The 20,285-nt window shown below is 39.4% G+C and overlaps 1 protein-coding gene across 11 annotated transcripts in view; it reads left to right on the forward strand.

Annotated features, from left to right (window-relative positions):
- CERS3 (ceramide synthase 3) overlaps positions 1-20,285 on the forward strand; it is a 55,639-nt gene that overhangs the window by 1,591 nt on the left and 33,763 nt on the right. For 2 of the 11 annotated variants that reach the window (XM_013181891.3, XM_067003691.1), the window contains exons 2-5: positions 5,090-5,148; positions 15,765-15,947; positions 17,785-17,902; positions 19,985-20,103. In XM_013181891.3, the coding sequence (XP_013037345.2) occupies positions 15,766-15,947; positions 17,785-17,902; positions 19,985-20,103 (419 nt within the window). In that variant the 5' untranslated portion in view covers positions 5,090-5,148; position 15,765. Of the gene's footprint in view, positions 1-2,543; positions 2,622-5,085; positions 5,175-6,925; positions 7,057-7,099; positions 11,474-12,019; positions 13,186-15,502; positions 15,670-15,764; positions 15,948-17,784; positions 17,903-19,984; positions 20,104-20,285 lie in introns of those variants that run through there. The other 9 variants (XM_013181892.3, XM_048076309.2, XM_048076312.2 and 6 more) reach the window with 8 other exon arrangements.

The raw sequence follows: 20,285 nt of genomic DNA on the forward strand, positions 1-20,285 counted from the left end.
TTGGTTATGCTCTAGATACCAAGTTGCTTATTTCTGTCAGGACTAAAAAGCCTCTGGGCATGTCCAAAGATGCAGCTCTAGACAACTTGGGAACATTTCTGTTCAAACAAGGGAAGTGCCTTTGGCAAGAGAGTTGAGCAAGAGTTTCTCAAGATCACAATTTTAAATGTAGGTACTTTAGTTTCAGTGAAATCCTTTCCACTATCCCCTCTTCTTTTCTAATCTGGGCTTTGCTGACGAGTTGATTTTGCCTGAGTAACCTCATTGTTTCACTGAGCTACTTCGCAAGTTGGAAATATCTAAGTTACAACTGTATTTCTCACACACTGATAAGATAAACTGGGTGGGAAAGGTAGCATGGGGAGACACTTTCTGTTTTTCTATGTGCTCGTTTTCACCATTTTTGTCAGTGATTACTATAACTTAAAAAAACTATTTTAAAGTAAAAGTTTAGCACAGAGGGTAGAATTTAGCAAGAAGTGTAGGATCTATAATTTTTGATTTTTGAATACAGCAGTGTTGGGTTGCAATAAAACTGCATTTAATTCTTACAGGCATGAAGTTTATTGTGTGCCCAGTTGGTTATTACTGATGATCATTCCCACATGTTTTCCTTCTCAGAAAGCCATTGTTTTAATTCACAGAATGTTTTAATGGTACAATGGGTAAATCTGGTTTGTATCTGCCAACTAGCTACCTCAATGTTTTATACTTTTTACCTTGATATTTTACCATTAACGAACTGTAGGTCATGAGATGAAGTAAAACTGATGACGGTTAACTTTTTTTTTTTGGTTATTCCACACAAAATGAGTGTGAACAGCGCAGGCAGTTGGTAGTTCTGTGGCTATTTGAGAAAGCCTAGTACAAAGACGATACCTTTATAAATGAGCTTGCATTTCAATCATTTGAGTATGTGGGGTTTGGTTTCGGTTTGGTTTCTTTTTTTTTTTTTTCTTTGAGTCTTTACTATCTAAAGATTTTAGGCTAGAGCAAATTAACTCAGCTACAGAACCTATTACCAATGTTAAATTAGAACTTCTGAACTAGGTCAGTTATACTGTTATTAGGAGGATAAAATGCCTTACATTTGGCTGTTAATACCTAACAACTTTCTGCTATTATTGGACACAGAACAGATCAGATGACCCATCTGGAGATGGTTGTCTGTCTGAGGACTTAACCTGAGAAATGTCCACAGTCTCCATTTATGTTTTGAGTTTTCCTCCCACATCAATAGAATAAATTATGCTTTAATGAAGTAAACAGCACTAGCATTTGCTTACAGGATGTACTACTTTTTTTTTTTTTTAAAGAATAGTCTTAAACTTGGATATTTGTGGATCTTGGTTGCAATCACAGCTAAATCCAGGTGGTTCCTTGCTTGTGGTTCTGTGGACTGGTTTTCCTCCAATATTTATGATTGCTGTACCCTCTAGTGTTAACACTTGTAATACATGCTTTAATCCTGCAATACAGGAACAAAAACCAACCTTGAGAATTTCTATATTTACAATACTCCTGTAAAGCTGGGAATAAGGAGCCATGGTTTTTCCCTAGTTTATCACTGCACGATAAAGTGTTTGTACTTCTTCCAGACTCAGTCTAGGATGGTGTCTGAAGCCAGTACCAGGTATTAATCATAGCCTGTTAGTATCAGGGAGAGTGAAAATACTGTGGTCATTACGGGTTGTTGTTGTTGTTTTTACTGAAAGAATTGTCCAAATGAATTTGTAGATTCTCGTTGTGCTTCATACAAGTCTCAGGCTGCCTGGCTCACTCTGAAGTCCTGTTAGAAGCCAACTGTGTGTGTCAGTGGATCGTAAGCAGCCCTTTACTGTCACTAACTAGCTCAACAGCAGGCATGGACCTGGCCTGGTCTGGGTAACAGCTCAGGGATTTAAGGTTTTCCAAGTCATTGTTTTTTTAAATGCTGTGTAATGGACTTTATTGCTGATTACTGTTGGAAATGCTCTTCAGTAGACAAGCTGACTCTGTTTTACATACAGCAAGAAAGGAATATAAGGTTATATTCTGTGGTAGAAAGCTTTTGTGGAGAGTTACAGTATCCTTAGTCATTCCTGGTTCCTGCTTGCCTGTGTGTGGCAAAACATATTTTTTGTCAGTCAGCAGTGGCCTTCCAGCTGGGAGACTTGAAAAAAAGTAGCATACACAACCTGAAAGGTGACTGTGCTGCTGAATACTGGCCTCCTTAAAAGGTGGAAGGGAAAATTTTGCATATCCCGAAACTGTGTCAGGAGTTTTGTCCAAGAATCTGCCTCATCTTATTCTGAGGCTAGAGAGAGTTGAAACCTGAAAGATTTTCTGTGGAGCTTCAAAGAGCTTCCAAATGTCCATGGCTACTTTGAAGGAAGTAATAACTGCATAGAAACCAGTGGGCACGATTATGAAGCCTATTTTGCAGACTCGTCATCAAATGACAATCTGGTGTGCTTCGTTCAATATTCACAGTTAGGTAGAGACCAATTATGCAGAAAATGTAAAACTCTTAATGTTTTTTTTAAATCTCTTCAGGGAAGAATCTAGTACTTGGTCATCTTCAGCAGAACATTGGTCCCGTTAAAGGAGTGTTTCTTCACCTAAGCTAAAAACATCAGCCGGTATGATACCAGTGCTTTCTGTAATTCTCAGTCATGAGCAGATGCAGAGGAGGGATATCCTACTGACTGTGAGACATCAAAGGGATTGCCTTTCTTTTGCACCAAGCATATGCTTGTATTTTGTACTTGTTTTCTCTGTGGATAGATAAGGATTGGTGCTCTAAGTCTTCTATTAATGTAATCAAACAACATTTGCAGTGTTGTCTTATGTGCAAGTGTTACAAATTGCTGAGGTTTATTTTCATACAGTCGTTAAACCAGTGCTTCCAGGTCCGTGGATCAACAAGGTTTCTCTATTTTAATCCTATATTATTTAGACTGTTGGAAATTAATTAAAAACTCTTCCCTGAATGAATTGGTTGGACTGATCCTTAAATCCATACTGTTACAGCCAGAGTATATTGTGTCTTCGTTTCTGGCATCTTAAGCTAGTAATAGCACAAGTGAGTATTATTTGAGAAATTAGTAGTGCTCTATTTGGAGAGGAAAGTGTGTACTATAGAAGTCAAACCTTTGCTACAGTTCTTTTTGTTAAGATTTTGAGTAGCAGATGTAAGTTTTAACACACTTCTTACTATAAATGTAAGCAACTGAAGTTACATTTTTCTATTTTTTTCAAATGTTCTAGAGCATACTTAGTGAAAATACCGTATATAGATATGCGGTTAGATAAGAATTTGCATTGTTTCTGGATATAGAAGAGTGAATTTGACATATAGGGGCAAAGTGATGTTAAATCGCTGAGAAAGGATAAAACAATCTCACCAAGGATTATTTGCAAGCAAAACAAACTAAGATTTACATAAGGGAAATTGTCCAGACTGCAAGCAAATGCTTTGCTGAATCATACATACAGCTCTGTGCCTCTGGATATGGGAGGAATCTTAACTGTGCTCCTGGAGGCTTATCAATATGCTGTGTGTTCAGCATCTAAATGAAATACAGCCCAGAAGTTGTAACAACTTGAAAGATGGAGCATAATTGTGGTATTTATATCCCTCAATTGTTAAATGTGTGAAAGAAATTGTTTAGAAAGCAGTATCCAGGTAATGCTGGTATCACTTCCTGGAGCCTCACTCTCCTTATTAAGTCACAGACTCACAAATATTCTAATTCTTAATGAAGCTCACAGGAGTCAAGTTCTGAAGCAGTATTTTTTTTTAAAATTAAACATTTTGGGGATTTTGGCTGGTTTATTCAAATGTGTGTATTCCTGATTTAGTCCTGCGATGACAGTTGTGTACAGTAAGTATTTATAATCTTGACACTTGCTCTATTTGCAGTCAGATATCTAGTCTTCAATTATGATGATACTATTAATTAATTAGTCAGAAATGAACCTTTCCTAACTTGAAACTCTGTATGGATTATGACTCAGGTCATACCTTCCGGTAAGAAAGGTCTTAAGCAGAAAACATTTCAAGAGGTCCTAAATGGATTACTTCATCTCCTTTCTGTAGGAGAAGATTGATATATTGGGAGACAATATGAACCCGTGTGGAGAAGAGGAGCTTAGTTTTTAAGCTACTGATTGCAGGATTGAGTTATGATCCTTGAATGTGTTTCTGTGACTTGAAGTGATTTCCAGATACTTGTTGATAACAAGCAGAAAGGATGAGAATATCAAGATCTTTACCTTCATCTTAAAAGTGTGCAAAACAACAAGCAGATGGGTTTCCATGGTCATGAAAAGAGAATTCAGAATCCAAATTATTATTAGATGAAATAGTTGTGGATTGCGTCAGTTTAAATCTAAATCTCAGGTGATAAGCTCTTGGTAATCTTAGAGCTAGCTTTGAGTACCACGCGACAGTATATAACTACCTTCCTACATTTTCTTTGCATGTGCTTGAGACTGAGATTTGATCGACCACATTGAGATGATCGGTTAACAAAAATGACTTGGTACTAATATACATGGAACATTTATCTGTAGGTTCTGCAGATGATTTTTTACCTTTTTTCTATAAAAGAAAACAAACCCTTGGATTTCCCCTTACCCCCCTCCCTGCCAGCAGGTGCTATCATGTGCTACAGCTCTGGTTCTATAAGTTTAAGTTTTAATACCATTTCAAGGATTTGCTGAGATGGCTTTCTCTACTGAGAAAGTTAATGAATACTAGATTTTTTGATTTATGTAACTGCTTAGAAGCTCCGGTGAAAACTCACATGCATATATTAAATCACAGGGAACCCAAAGAAGTGGATTTAGTAATTTTTTTCTCTTGTTTTATTTTTTTCCACTGAAATCTTTACATAATTTACTCTTTCCACTGACACATGAAATAATTATTTGGGTCAAATACATGCTCCATCTAGTTATTCAATCATATGACAATTAAATATAAGCCTTACACTGCAAGTAAGGAGTAGCTACTTAGTTGTTTGTGTTTTTTTTTTTTTTTCCCCTCAAGAATACAAACTAAGTTTTTTTGTTGTTGTTATCTGGCTTTCTTTTGTTTTTGCAGCATTCAGATTAAAGATACCCGAATTAACAGTCCTGTGAAAGTGCAACAGTAATTGAAAGGTCAGTGGGCAGCTTTGATCCAGAAGGTATGGTTAGCCTGTTACTTAACATGCAGTATCTTTAATCTTGCAGTAGATTTCTATGTAGCAGATGAGTGCTACCTTAAAAAAAAAAAAAAAAAAAAAGTTCCTCAAAAAGTATGTAAAAATACTTTTTCTCATTGTATTATTTGCAGCAGCCCCAAATCTGCCCCAGTCAAACAAAAGTTGGTTTTTTTTTTTTCAATTTAGTGCAACAGTGAAGAAATTATGGATTGAGGCATTATAAAGAGGTGAAAGAGGTGTTTGTGCCAATTACCTGTTATATTACTGGCATTAGCCAAGTGATATATGAATCAGCTTGCTGTAGGCTCTCCTAATTGGCAAAGTGTTCCTAAATGTTCTGCTTGGTTCATACGAGTGGTTCAGATGTGGGAAAGTATGGAGATAATTTAAAGCAACAGCAAAGCCATAATACTACCTGCCTGAAATAATCTTTCATGTTTAATATTTCTCTGGTGCTTCAGTTTATTGAATACCACTCCCAGTTTTAGGGAAGGACTGAAGACTTGCAAAAGCTGCAAAATAAGAATACCTAAAAAACCTAAACACCTGCTATGTGAACAAAGCAAACATTTCAGCCTGAATTGCTTTGAGGGAAAGCAAATGAATTGGATCCAAATATTGCCTGGGTCACCTCTACTGCTGTCTTATGATGAAAGTTCCCATGTACTCAAAAGGACTAGTGGAAATTAAGGGCAGGGATGGGAGTGCAGGAGGAAGGAATGCTCCATTTCTGTGTGCATAGAAACCACCTGTGGTTTAGGAGTCTGATCCCTAAACTACTGAAGGCTGGAGGTAGCATCATTTACCATATCCTGATCTTGTACTCTTCTGTAGCTGTCAGCTTCCTTCAGAGACAGGATGCTGGGTGAGGTGGAACTTGGATCCAGCTTCAACGTGTCTGTTTTTATTGTATGGGTAGCTGTTTGCTGGCTGCAAGCAGAAAGAGAGGGCTAAAAAGAGGTTCTCTGCACATTCGAAATGTAGATGCTCTTGGCTTGTCAGTGATACTCTTTTCTTCCTTTCTGACAACGTTGAGATGTCCTACCCATCAGAATATCATGTTATGCCAACACAACGCTGTTAATTTTATTATTTGAAACTGGGGTGACCTGTTGAGGAATGATTTTCAGCTTTATTCTTCAGTCATGGAATTAAATTAATTAAAAGCAAGCCCTCCCCATCCCCACCCCCCCCTCCCCCCCCCAAAAAAAAAAAAAAAAAGGAAAAGGGTTAAGTAAAATGCATGTTTGTATGGTATCTCTAACCAAGCATATATTGAGCTAGTGTAACTTCCCTCTGCTTTAGGTATTTCGAGAATTCCACTTTATATTTTCTGAGAAACTGAAACTCTTCCTGTAAAGCATTTAATTGACTGAGCCTGGAAGTATTCCTGGGGCTGGCCAGTAGGAGACGAAACCTTTCTCTGACTTTATTTTAAAACCCTGACTTTATCTAATAATGCATCTAAAAACGTTGCTGTGAAGTGATTTGTTTGAGACTTCCTTTCCTGCACAATCGGCAGGCACAGCATCTTCCTGTGCATGTCTAGAGCCACATAAGTTGAGACAAATTCTCATCATGCAACAGAACACCATGTGATTCAGAACGTTTCTTCACCTGCTGTGTTGAAACAAGCACAAGGGAAGGCGCTCGGCATTACTACTCCCGAGTTTCACTGAGTTGGACGTATGACATCAGGATTGCCTTCAGTCAGAAATCTTGAAGTGCAGCTTTGCTGGGTGGGTCTCTGAAGAATTTGAAAGAGTTGTGCAGATAGGGCGTGTTTACCTTTGTCAAAGTAGCGAGCGTAATGCCTCTTCCCAGCTAATGTGCTTATGTTCTCTTTGACTGCAACATCATAAAGGTAGGATTTTTTTTTTCTGGTGTTTTTGTTTGTGTGTTTTTCTTTCTTTTTTTCTGCCTCCCTACGTTAGGTTATGTTCCAAACTCTTAGCGTGTGCTGGTCTCTAATGCTGCCTGTTTTATAAAGGAAAATTAGAGTAACCCTTATAATCGTCTTAGGATGGAGAGTGGAATAGGTGTTGAGATCTTATAGGTTACTAACCTATGACAAAGTTTTTATAGGCATTCCAACCTATGACAACTGCTTTTCTTTTTAGAGAAAAGAAGTACAGGTTACGGTTGTACTTCTGCATCTTTTATCATCATCCTATTAAGTGCTTGTAAGAGCGCTTAATTCTGAACTGGAAGGGAAGAAGATTTTTTAACAGGAAAAACACGTTGGTGAATGATGTAAATGTACTTGCAGAGAAAACTTAAATTCAAGTTGCTTGAAAAAGCTAGTTCTAATTTTGTCCTCTAAACGTTTAAGAAAAAGGTATTCTGTAAAAAAAAAAAAAAAATTGGTTTAACAGAGATTTATATATGACTTACCTGTTGGAGATCTGAAGTATCTGGTGCTATGAATAACACATTCAAATAAGCTACCAGAAAGGGTTATTTCATAGTAAGACTAAGAAAACCTCAAACAGAGGAACCCTGTGCATTTTTTCCTCTTACTTCTTGGAATGGATACCTATTTTTAGCTAGCTTCCTAGCTTGGATCAAACCTTCAGCTGCGGTGCCACTGTTGACGAAGAGGCTGTGCAGGTAGACATTAGCTGAAGATCTCTTGCATTTGTTATGACACGAAGATGCCAAACAGAGGCTGCAATAACGAAATACCAGTTATGTTCTGGCTCCTCCTCTAGTTGGCTTTGTGGGTGGAGAATGTATGGGCAGGTAAAACCACAAAGGAGGGGATAACCAACAGGAGGAATAAGAACAGGGGTGCACAGCAAACTTAACTTCTGTTTCAGGGTGATGAAGAGATCAATGCACAGGAGATCAAAGTCTCCGTGTATACATGATAGATGAAGACCTTGACTGTCTACCAGCCCCTGTTTCAGGAAGCTGTAAATAGGACAGCTGCACCAGCACTGTCCCTTTCCCTAATTACCAAGGGCTAATTTAAAATGTTGAGTCATCCACGGTACAGGTGAAGAAACCTGCATCCTTTGCTTCTACACCCTCAGGTCCTCTCTCCGGTACCTCATTATTCTATTGCCTTCACATGTTTTGTGGCAGTGCTGTACTTATTACTGCTAATAACACGCTTATTCTTGATCAAATGATTCTTAACCCGTATCTTAAATATGCGACCAAGAAGGCTCATGCCTCTGGTAAAATCTCCTTTAACCAATTTGGAATTTTAAGATAGACTTCAAGTTTTTATTTCAAATAAAATTCTGGTAAGCTGTAAAAAACAAACAAATTAAAAAGAAAACTAATTTTCACATTTCTCTAATAGTAATAACGTGAGGAAAAGGGTCATACTTAAAAAGATTTTTTTCTTACATTCTGAAAAATTTTATTAAGGAGTTCTTGAAGTAAACTCTGTCCCTCTTTGGTCTGCTCAAACTTATGAATTAAGCATCTAAGAACTTGTAGTTCTGACCGGGCTTTTTTCGTAGAACTGCAATTTCTTTCTACCCCAAGATTATTGCAGAGATTTATTTCATATTTCTTTATCCAGCTCTAGCAATATTAGGGACTTTAAAGCTTTGAAGGAGGCATAGTTTGCACTGTTAGCTATACTTTGTGACAACTATTTTTCACTTTCCTAAGCTCCCTGAGATCAAATGAAACAAATTTAGATGCTCAGAAATGTTTTACCTTTAAGTAGAAAGAGCATGGTAACTTTCATTCAAAAATTAATTATTTCGAACAGTTTTGGTTCTCTTTCCCCCAGAGAGCAGGGGAAAATGTAATAAAACTTGCTTGCCACCTTAATTGAGATTTACTGGGTGCTCTTTTGGCCTGCTACAAAATAGAAACCAAGTTACAAGGTAATGTGATAGAATAGTAAAAGAAGTGAAATATTCTAATTGCCTTCTAACTAGGCACATATAACTGTTTACAGTTGAGATTTGTCCATGTTAGGGAGTAAATTTGAAGTTAAAGGTCTCATAGCAGTCTTAATTCAGCTCTTTTATGTGTATAGAGTATTTCAGTGTTTCATCATAATAACCTGACGTTAAGGTCCAACCGCTCTTTTATTTTGTGCTGCCACTGTTTGTATGTGCTCAGGTTGTGTGAGATTTCATACTTGGACAAACAAGATGAGAGAAGTCAATATGCAGAGAGACTGTAGCATCAACTCAATATCCTTCATCCAATTCTTGCCTCCACAAATGATAGTTCAAACTCTTATGTCAGTAAGGCGTGAAACACAGTTCAGTCAACTGCAAAAAGCATTGCCAAGAAGCAGAAACAAGCAATGCCTCCAACTGGCACATGCCTACAACTAACAATTGATGACTGAGTGAGTATTTTGTGTGGTCAAGTTTGCATTTACTGCCCCAGGGACTAAAAATTTTTAGCATAAAATATCACCAGTGGAGAAACTAATCTGGCATCGTATCCAATGATCTCCCAAACTTGCAAGTTGCACTTAGGTCCAGAAGATGTATAAACCAGCTGCTGTACAGTTGAAAGGCTCTGTGGCACAGTATCAACTGTCAACACTTGCATGAATACTAAGCTATTACAAGTTTGGCCTTGTACGTGTGTGGGTTTTTCTTGTTTTGTTTTGAAATGATTTTTTTTTAATTGTATGATTTTTTTAAAGGTATCTTTTAGGCGGTGCTTCTGCTATCAGTAGGAAAAACATTGCATAACTGTTAGAAACAAAGTGTAGGTGCCATATATTTTCACCAGTTTCACAGCGGTGATCACAGCTGGGAATCTGTGGGTGATGTTCTGTCCAGTATTACAGAACGTAAATCTGCTCCTGAAACTTGTGTGTTAACTCTTGTGTTTATTGCTTAGTCTTAAGCAAAACAAAAAACAGAACTTGTGATACAGTGGATCTGATCTTTGTTTACTCATTTAAACCACTTTGGTTTAATGTTTAAGATCAACAGCCTGGAACAGCTTTACTATCTTTTGGTGCATGGGGCACTTGATAATTTTTTCCCCCAAAATCACTGCACCATCTTAAACAGTTCTTCCAAATGATGAGAGAAGTTGGAGGATTGTGTTATTCTTTTTGCTGATTTATTCTTTCCCTCTAACACCTCCAGAGTCACAGTAAGTAGATAGCATAGGAAAGATGCCCAGAGAAATTACGCTTTTTTTCACTTGCATGTTTGTGTTACCCATCTGTTGGGTTTTCTAATTTGTTCGATAAATAAGGATGGGAAGTTCTCCCAATACATAATCCAAACCTGGATATCGCCTTCTCTTAGTTCTGGTTTTGGAAATTCAGTTTTTGTGAGCAGGAGCTTTTGCGTGGAGAACAAAATCAAAGCTTTACCTGCTTTTTTATTTATTTATTTATTTATTTATTTATTTATTTATTTATTTATTTATTATTTCCCAGACTGTAGCAGCCAGAAATTGCACTTCAAAGCAGCTCCTGACTTTGTTTTTTCAAAATCTAACCACGTAGCTTTTGTCAAACCAAAATTTGCCCTTTTTGCTTAACATCATTAAAAATACAAGTGTGGGTTTTTTTTGTTTGTTTTGTTTGTTGTTTGTAACTGACTGTATCAAGGATCCAAGGAGCCCAGTTTGGAAAGAAACTTCACTTTGGTACTTCCCAACTGTGTAGGCTTTCCTTTAATTACAAAGGATGCAGTTCCTAAACTAATCATTCCTGATTTTCCTGTTTGGTACTAGCCCATTAGGCTACAGATGGGATCCTTCCTTACCAAGGAGGCAATTAGATGTCTTTATTTGGAGCGTTTAATTTTCAGGATGCAGGCGAACTTTCCATTTTTTCTAAAATATCTTTATTTTATTGTTAACGGTAAAAATTCCAGTTTTGTTGATGAAAGTAACATTGGCAGTGCTGACGCATGGATGTGAATGTGGGAAGCGGCAGGTTTTCCACCCTAGGTAGAGCAGAAAAATAGGTCACTGAGCTGTTGTCGTTTTCGCACCTGACATGTCTAGTTGCTTCCTTGGCACCGTTACAAACCGTAAGGAAAAAAGTTCTGAGCTCAGCGCTCCTAGCAATGGGAGGCTTGTGCCGGGCAGCCTTTCAAGTTTCTTGTTAGAGCTGGTCCCAGATCAGGACAGACTGGGCCTTTGCAGCTGCCGCTGCTTCTTTGGAAGTGTGAGGGGAGGATAACCACTTGTGGCAATTCATGCAAACTACGGAGATCAGCCTTCTTTGGAATCCGGTGTCTGCAGCCTGATCCCAGCGCTGGAACTGGCTGCCACCACTTGGGCTGTACTGGAACACGTGTCTGCGTTGTCACGAGCTCCTGGCAAAAGTAAGTGTCCTGTAGTTTTACTACACTGATTACTGAAAAAACAAACCAGGGTCCTGGCAACTGCAGTCGTAGCACTTCTCGGAGGTGAAAATTGCTTGGCAGCGTGAAAGGAGCTTGTTGCAAAACGCTTCACTTGCCCAAGTACTGAGAAACTGGTTCTCCTGTCTTCCACCCAGTGCCAGACACTGCCTCAAGAGATGCCTGTCCGCCTTGCTGTCACTGCTCCTAGGCCCTGTCCCTGGGTGGCGGAAGGGACAGATGAAAGACTTCTGCCTGGTTATTTGTCCCTTCCACAAGAGGGCCTGTGGTGGATGACTTCTCTTCCACTCGTGGTATGGGTGCATGAATGTTCTCAGCATGGGTGCATGGTGTTCTCAGCATGAGACTATATGGCCAAGGGGGTCCTGACCTGCCAACAAGCTGCTGAAAATCACTGGGTTTAAACCAAAAATGAACAGTATAGACAGCGTCCTTTAAATTATATCTAAGTGCTTGAGTCCCGTCTACCTGTAGTATGCCAGAACCATAGTCCTTGTTTTGGGGGTGTGGGTGGGGTGGGGACAGGACCAACAATAACGGGAAAATTTTCTTTCTTATGGCACTGGCAATGTGCCTTTAGCTTGATGTGGCCTGAAAGCAGAGTTTGCTCTCTGCCATTTCTGCTCTTGCCTGGTGAACTGCCAGCTGTGGAAATAAGGGGCCCTGAGAAGTCCCTCTGCCACAATTGTCCCAGGAAGCTAATAATCAGGAGGGGACATCTGCATATGCAGATATGTTTTTTCTAACAGACAAAGTTGGCTGGAGACAAATGACCTGTGTGCCTTCATCACTTATTCTCCATCATCTGGCTTCTCATTTCACACACCACACAGCCATTGTTTAGGGTCAAAATGATTCAAAGTAAATAATTTAAACGGAAGCAGTCAAGTCGTAATGTGGAGAAGGCTGATAATGGGGATTAGTGTCTGGGACAGGGATTGCCGTAGGTATGGTGAGTAAGCCAGAGAGCTGAATCACTTCTGTTGGTGACGCTATGGGGACATTAAAATAGCTTTTGGGGCAGAGGGGATGGGATAATAGATGGGTTAATTTTTAAAAATTGTAACTGAGTTCCAATACTCATTTTTCTCAAGGTTTCTAGGAAGTAGCAAGTATGTGGAGAAGGTGATGATAGATAAAGCTAGCGCTGAGCTATTCCCAAGTAATTTGCCTTGAGCGGTTCTTCCTGAGATGGAGGCTTCTGTTGGGCCTCAGTTTCCTTTTAATACAGAAAAAATATACAAAGCACACGTGGGTTTCAGGAGATTTCTCAGCAAGCTGAAAGGCCCATGGCTTGTTTATAATACAGAAGAGAACCTTGCTTTTATATGATGTATGCAACAGAAGAGTGTTCATGGAGTCCCTGTATGTTTTGTGACCACCATGATTTGAGGATGAGGAATAAGGCTTCTTGATCACACAGCCACAGCTGTCAGCCACTAAGAGCAAAGAAGGCACAAAAGGATACTGAAATGCACCGAGTGCTGCTGCCTACGTGTGTTTGGGAGGACTTGCTCACCTTCCAGGTGCTCCAGGAACATCTTCTTGAGGACTGAGACTGAAGGGAGACAGGGAAACAGCCCAAGTGTTTAAAAGCTGCTATTAAGAAGATGGAAATCTCCAAGACTGCCCAGGGGGATGACCTGGTTTGCTGCAGTGAGAGCAGATTGGAGGTAGGGTGAAAGTCCAGTTTAAGGTTAATGAAGCATAAGAATAGGCTGCAAACAGGTATGGAACCTCATCAACAGTTTTATAGGTTTATAATAATCACTTGGACGATGGACGACATTAATCAGGGATGGTCTAATCGCCGGTGTGTCAGGCAAAAACCTGTAGGAAATCCAAGGGGACTGCACATGGGGGAGTTTAGAGAACCACCTTTCAGACTGTATTTGGTGTCCGTGAGCAAGGATTTCTTCTGAAATCTGGGGACTCTGGATCAGACCCCCACATTCCAACATTCCCTTAAATAATAAGATTAAGCACACGTAATTGGGAGCTTAGTTTAATAGAGATGCATTAACTAGTTGAAGATCTGAAAAGATAGCCATACGGTAAGGCGTGTATGTGTGGAAGGAAAACATGCATTGTAGATCCCAAGAATCTGATTTTAAAATACACGCTACAGACTTTTTCTAGGGTTTGAGTATTCTGGGTACATTTAGTCACAACCTATCTCACCGTAGTCTGACTGGTAGTGCTCTTTCCACTGTGTTTTAATAGACTGGCCCATTATTATGGTTGCAGTTTGTGATAAGTTGCAATGCACAGTCTGGTTTAAAAATACAGATACGTAACAGAGCACAAGTGGGTAATGAGCGTCTCCCCTGGTCTTCCAGAGCAGTGTGTCTGCAAGCCTTTCTGTCTGACCTAAAATGTCACATTTCAAAGCCCTGTTTCATTATCATGGCGCCTGCTAGCTGTAGTAAAGGGTCTGTTAGCAGCCCCATTATAAATCCCAACTTCCAGGAGTTTATAATTCAGCAGTAAAAAATTGCTCTAGGCTGAAGGTTGGCTTATAAAGTCTCAGGGAAGGAACAATTGTGATTTCTCTGTCCTTTATTTTTGCATTTGCTTGTACACACACAATTCATTCAGTAGGTTTTACTATCCCCTTTCAGCATTTAAAAAGATTAAAAGGTTATTAATATTTCAGTGCTGACTACTGTTCATGACCAGTAAATTGATTCACGGTGCCTGTTAACCCAGCTGTGTTTGATGGGTACAAGTTGCTGTTTCACAAACCTGCTCCAAGTCTGCAGAACGATGGAAACAGCCCTGTGTGGATTGCAGCAATCGCTCATTAGCGATTGATTAAAGGGAGTTTTGGAGGGAGCCCTCTGAATCTGGGAAGCCTATGTGAGTGCACAAGGTGAGAGCTTACAGTGGCTGCAGGCAAACCTGAGGTTGCGTGGCCCCTGCTCAATACTGGATGATCGTGGAAGGGCCTGAGCTGCTATGTCCTGAGCACGATCTGATTTTGCCACTTGATCCTATGCAAATGTATCACTGTCAGCTCTTCCAGGAGCAAGTCCACCACTAGGAGACTTGACAAAATTCTCCCGGCTCAAACGTTTCCTCACTGAAACTATGGTTCTGTGAAGTCAATTCTTTCCTCGTATTTTTTCTGGTTTGCAGGAAAATTTACTATGGAAAGAAGTTATTTCCATTTATTACTCATGGAAATTGTAGATAAACTACTTATTTCAGCCTTATGGAAAATATAATAGTGACTTCTATTTTAGAATATTTTTATCGGATATATAACACTTCTGTGAAGTTCTTACAACTAAATGAGGGATAACAAATATGTTTCTAAATACGTAATGAAGAATGGAAAGGTTGAAAATTAGACTTTTAAAAGAATAAAGTATTTTGTTTTAAATGAAACATTTTTTTCCTTTGAGAACAGATTTTTGGTATTTTCTTCTGATCCAGGGTTTGGTGACACTTAAATCACAGTATTTCTTGTAAATCCCCAAATAAGCTTGCTGTGCACTGTAACTTTTATACTTGGTCCTGTGCGTAGTGGTATTTGCAAAATCAGGAGTGAGGGGTGTGCTACAACCCACACATGAAGCAGCAGTAGCTCAGCAGCAAAATGTCTTCACTATACAGAACTAAGTCACCCCTTGGACTCTCTCATTTCTTTCCACTCTCCCGCCCCTTTATATTTAATTTAGAAAGGCAGTGTAGAGAAGATGAGTTCTCTTTAGTGTCTTTTGTGTAACTGTATGATAATTATAAATGATTATTGTAAAATATTTGACCACATATTAAATAATTTAGTTTGAATGACTGAAGTGAGAGATCAGATTTCAAAATCTGCATTTTTTTTTTTAAGATCTGCATTCATTTATACCAGTGTAAGATTTAACTATATTATTTTCTCTTCCGCTGGATTATAATCCCAGCTACGTGCTCTAAATGATGGGTTTTTAACTTCCAAATGATTTATGGATTGATTTCTTTCCTCCTGTCTCTCCTGAGAAAACTGACAGAGTTGCAGACCTCACCTGCTAGGGCTGTTTGCTGTGATAAATCAATCAGGGAACACCTGAATGTATCTCCAGTGCCTGCAGTAGCTCTCTTGAGTGCCTCTTTTGGACCTGCACTACAAGCGCAACCTGTGCAGACCAGGAGAGCGTGGGACCCAGGTCTCCTGTGTTATTTGCTTGTACCACGCTTCCTTTCATGCATTTTCTTTTTAATATGACACGACTAATTTTTAATTATCATTTTATTTGCTTAGCATGGCGCACATATTAAAGACACTCAACAGCTGGTTCTGGTGGGAGAATATATGGATGCCTATCAACGTCACATGGGCACATTTTGTAGACCGTGATGGCCTTGTCTTTCCAAAACCACATCAGTTGTATGCCACAATACCATATGCTTTTGTATTGCTGATTATCCGATTCCTCAGTGAAAGGTAAGAAACATAAATTCCATTTTATACTCTTGTTAGTCGTTGTTAATGCTAAAAAAATATAATTGAAAAATAAGATAAGAATATTGATCTAACGATTTCATAACAGAGGATTAGTTGGGAGTCTGCTAAAAATACCTACTACAGATAATATTGAAGGTGAAAACCTAGGAAATGTTTTTCACTATCAGGAACATGCAATTGTGGTCCAACCTGGGCAGAAAGCATTTCTATACAGCTTTTCTAGAACAGCATTTGGATAATTCTGATCATCTCCTTCCACTAGAGATACAATTCTTTCAGAAACATTTTGGATTCCTTTTGCTTTTTCTCCTTTGGTGGAAGAGTAGAGTTATTTGTCCTCCAGACCTCTTCTTTTGTTAGATCCTTCCCCAGGACACCAGTGTGAGGCTGATAAATCAAAGGTGTCCAGTTGTAGTAAATCTAGGCAGACTGGAGGGATCTCAAAGTTTCATGTGAACATTTTCTGCAGAGCTAGTAATGCTGATGCTTTTTTTTTCTCACTCTGGTTTAATGATCAAAGAATCATTAAAGTTGGAAAAGCCCTCCAAGATCATCTGGTCCAACCATCCCCCTACCACCATCACCCACTAAACCATGTGCCTGAGCACCACGTCCAACCTTTCCTTAAACACGTTGAGGGACGGTGACTCCACCACCTCCCTAGGCAACCCATCCCAATGCCTGGCAACTCTTTCTGAGAAGAAATTTCTCCTAGTTTCCAGCTAAATTTCTCCTAATTTCCAACCTAAATGGCTTACTTCTGCAACTGGAATCTTACGAGATGGGCAAAGATTGGCACCATAGAAGAAAGTTATGAATATATTAATATTTTCAATGCATTTACTTATTTGTTTCAGTTTTATTAGTTTTATTTGACTTTTTTTTTCTCTAAAAAATGTGATTAGTAGTTTTTTTGTAAGTATTTCAGGATAGAATGAGGAAATTTGGAATGTCGTAAGTTGGACAGACTTAAAACAGAACCAGATAAGATCATTCATATTAGAGATCAAAAGTAATTTGGTTCATATGTTTATAACCATGTACAGTGTCTCCTGAGTAAATGCTTGCCCAACTGTCTCACTGCACTGCTATTGGAAGTTGCTCATATGAATAATTAGCCCTTACATCTGGCGTGCAGTGAATCGGCCCATGAATGAAGAAAACTGACCGCTGCTATGAGTAATAGGGAATCAATTGCTGATATCAGCAGAGAGGAAGGGGCTTTTTTTTTTTTTCACTCCAGAAAAGCCTGCCCAAGTAGAAGAGCAAAGCAGTTGGCTTTGCAGCTCCTTATAGTGGAAAATGGAAGAGAAGGAGAAGCCTTCAGTTTCTGGGGAAGTTGCTGTGTGCCACTGGCTAGAGGCCACATGCAGAATCCTGTTTCCTGGGCCGTGGTAGCCCAGCGTAACAGTGTGCTAAGTGACTACCTCTCACCAGGAGAAATTATCCCAGTAGCAATCTTCCATCGTCTGTTCACATTTCATGTTCCCTTAACTATGGCTTAACTCATATGTGTCTGTGAAAAAGACAAGGACATAAAAATCAGGATTTTTTCTATAGTTTCAGAGCATTTCAGGACCAGAAAATCAAGTGGTTGTCTAATTTTTTTTACTTTTTTTTTTTTTTTCATAATTGCTAATATGCTATAATTCTGTCTTGGGATTAGTTAAAGGGAGATTTTGTTCTCAAGGAGCAGTTATATGCTATAGCAGATTACAGTGCTTCAGATTTACTTTGTTCATATCCTGGTATGAGAATAGCTGAGGTCTTGTAACTGTGTTGTGTTTTTTAATCTTTTCATTTTGTGTCTTTTCAGATATATTGCTATACCTCTAGCAAAAGCCTTAGGTATAAAGAATGTAAGACGTGTGAAGCCACAGCCTAATCCTGTTTTAGAGAGTTATTTCCGGGAGTGCTCAAAACACCCATCCCAAGTAAGGATTCTCATTCTTTTAAAGTAGTTTTGGCTTTTGGAAAATCCCAAGTTTTACTGTTTCAATAAGCCATTAGCAATGACATCGTGGGATGAGTTCCAGCTGATTGACAGATGACTTAATTTATTTGGGTTTATGTTGCTGTTCTGCTGACAAGGGTATATAGCATCCAAAACAGAAAATATGTTTAAGATGTTTAATTTTCTGGCATACTGTTCTAGGCTAGACTGTTAGTATTATTTCCAATGAAGATCAGTGCTCCATCTTTAACTCATTCTGCCTGGAGAAAACATCAGCTGACATCTGTTGTTGGAAAGTGCTATCATATTTATTGCTAGCAGTAATATTGGAACACTGGTATGGAAGCTGTTTGATCTGTTATATTGCTGCATACTTACTCTTGGTTTATGTAAGAAAGAAAAACAATCTTTATGTTAACTTGCTGTTGATTTTTAAATTTGAACAAGAAAATGATAAAAGCCAACACTTAACTATCTCAAAATGTGAAGCAACCTGATTGTTGATGGGAAACAGGTACCTTGCTGCGAATGCAGCCTCAGGAAGTTCACTTAACTACAAATACCGAACGATTGCAGTTTTCCTACGCTGTTTTTTAAAAGAAAGATAAGCTCAGTCAATGATTATTGATATGTGGAATTTTGCATTCTGTCCCTGACTCTGCTGCTCTCTTACTGTGGTTTTGGCCTGATATTGTCAGGAGTAGATGTATTCATGTTCACATGTGAGCTCTACTCTATCTGGCCAAGTATCCTGATCTCTGTTTCATAACTTCCTTCTGCATGAGTGCAGTTTGACAATTAATCTCTGAAGGGAAGCACAGAATTTGCATTTTTATACTTCTTGGTACACAGGAATGATTCAGACTGCCTCTTCTATGTGTCTGGCGTAGGAACCAGCATGTCTGAGTGCACAGAGGCCTGGCTGGCGATTGAGGGCATCTAGGCTCCATCGTCTGTCAAAACAAAGTCAGTATTCCCGTATGGCAAGTAGAGAGCTCTTCAGCCCGCAGGATGGGCTGAACACAGAGCCTGTTTGCAGTCCTGCCCTCCCCAGCAGCTGAGGTGCTTTTGCTCACATACCAGAGCTTGGTTCCAAGGGAAGGAGACTAACTGAACAGGGCTTACCTTGGCGGAGGCAGTGCTGCTGCCACCCACTATTTGCATACCAGCCTTGGAGGGAAAGAACTTCCCCAGGGATGCCTCTGCTCCTGTAGCTGCCCCAGGGGAGGTCAGCCCACACATTCTGCCTCTTAGGATGGAGGAGAGGGAGGAAGCCTACAAGCTGCAGGTGGGGCACCGAGCACCCAGAAATACAAGAATCATGTGGCTGAAGGAGGAGGCAGCTCGTTACCCCTAGTCATTAGAGTAGGAGGGATTACCTCGTGCTTGGTGCACGCTGGCATGGCTGCAGAGCAGAGCCACTTCGCCTTTGGAGTACAGATAAAGCACAGACAACTGGCAGCTGCACTTGAAAGGCTAGATAGATTTTAGGCGACTGCTGTAGCCCTAATTTATTTTTAGGTGTCGAAAGGAGGCACTCTGGATTTTGCTCAGTAAGATTAAGTGACTTGCCCTGCTGCATGGCAGAACGTTGGATTTGGGAACAGAGCCCAGCTCATCTTAACGCTGTCTCACCTGAAAGACTCATTTAAATGCAGTCTAATGATTATGTAAGGTAAAATATTGGATGCAAGGTCTATGTGCACAAATACATGGCACTCCACAAAGTTACCCCATGCCAAACCTCTTGCTTAGTAGAAAAAGTTGCATCCTTTAAGTTATCAGAAGCCATCAGAGAGGCAATAGCACTATTTGTAGACCCCATACATTCCATGCCTGATTTATTATCATAAATTAGTGTCTTGAAAACCCAGTATTTCTGTGAATGTCATTCAAAAATTAAACCAGGAAGGCTGAAAGTTAAAATACCATGGACAGTTAATATTAGTAATAGTTTTAAATGAAGGTCTTACAGTTGTGGGAAGCTGATATGTGAAGTACAAAATAAATGAAGATGACACTGCTGTAGATCTTGTTGCTAATGCTCTTCCATTTTTTGCAGTCAGAGATTCAAGGCCTTGCCAAAAAGTGCAACTGTACCGTCCATTTGGTGGAAAAGTGGTTTAGGAGACGGCGAAACCTTGAGATCCCAACTGTGCTTCGGAAATTCCAGGAAGCTTTGTAAGAAAAGTCTTTTCTTTATTATGGATTTTTGTTTTGGAAAGTGAGTGAGATCCTCAAATGCCCTGTTGGGTGGGGGATTGTTTCCAGAAAGCTGTGTCTGTCTGACTAGGGTTTTGGTTTGTGCATATGCAAACAAATTGAAAGGATCTACTAGCATTTCTCCAAATCCTGTGACTTAA

Source organism: Anser cygnoides, chromosome 11 (assembly GCF_040182565.1).
Source record: "Anser cygnoides isolate HZ-2024a breed goose chromosome 11, Taihu_goose_T2T_genome, whole genome shotgun sequence".
Classification (NCBI taxonomy): Eukaryota; Metazoa; Chordata; class Aves; order Anseriformes; family Anatidae; genus Anser; species Anser cygnoides.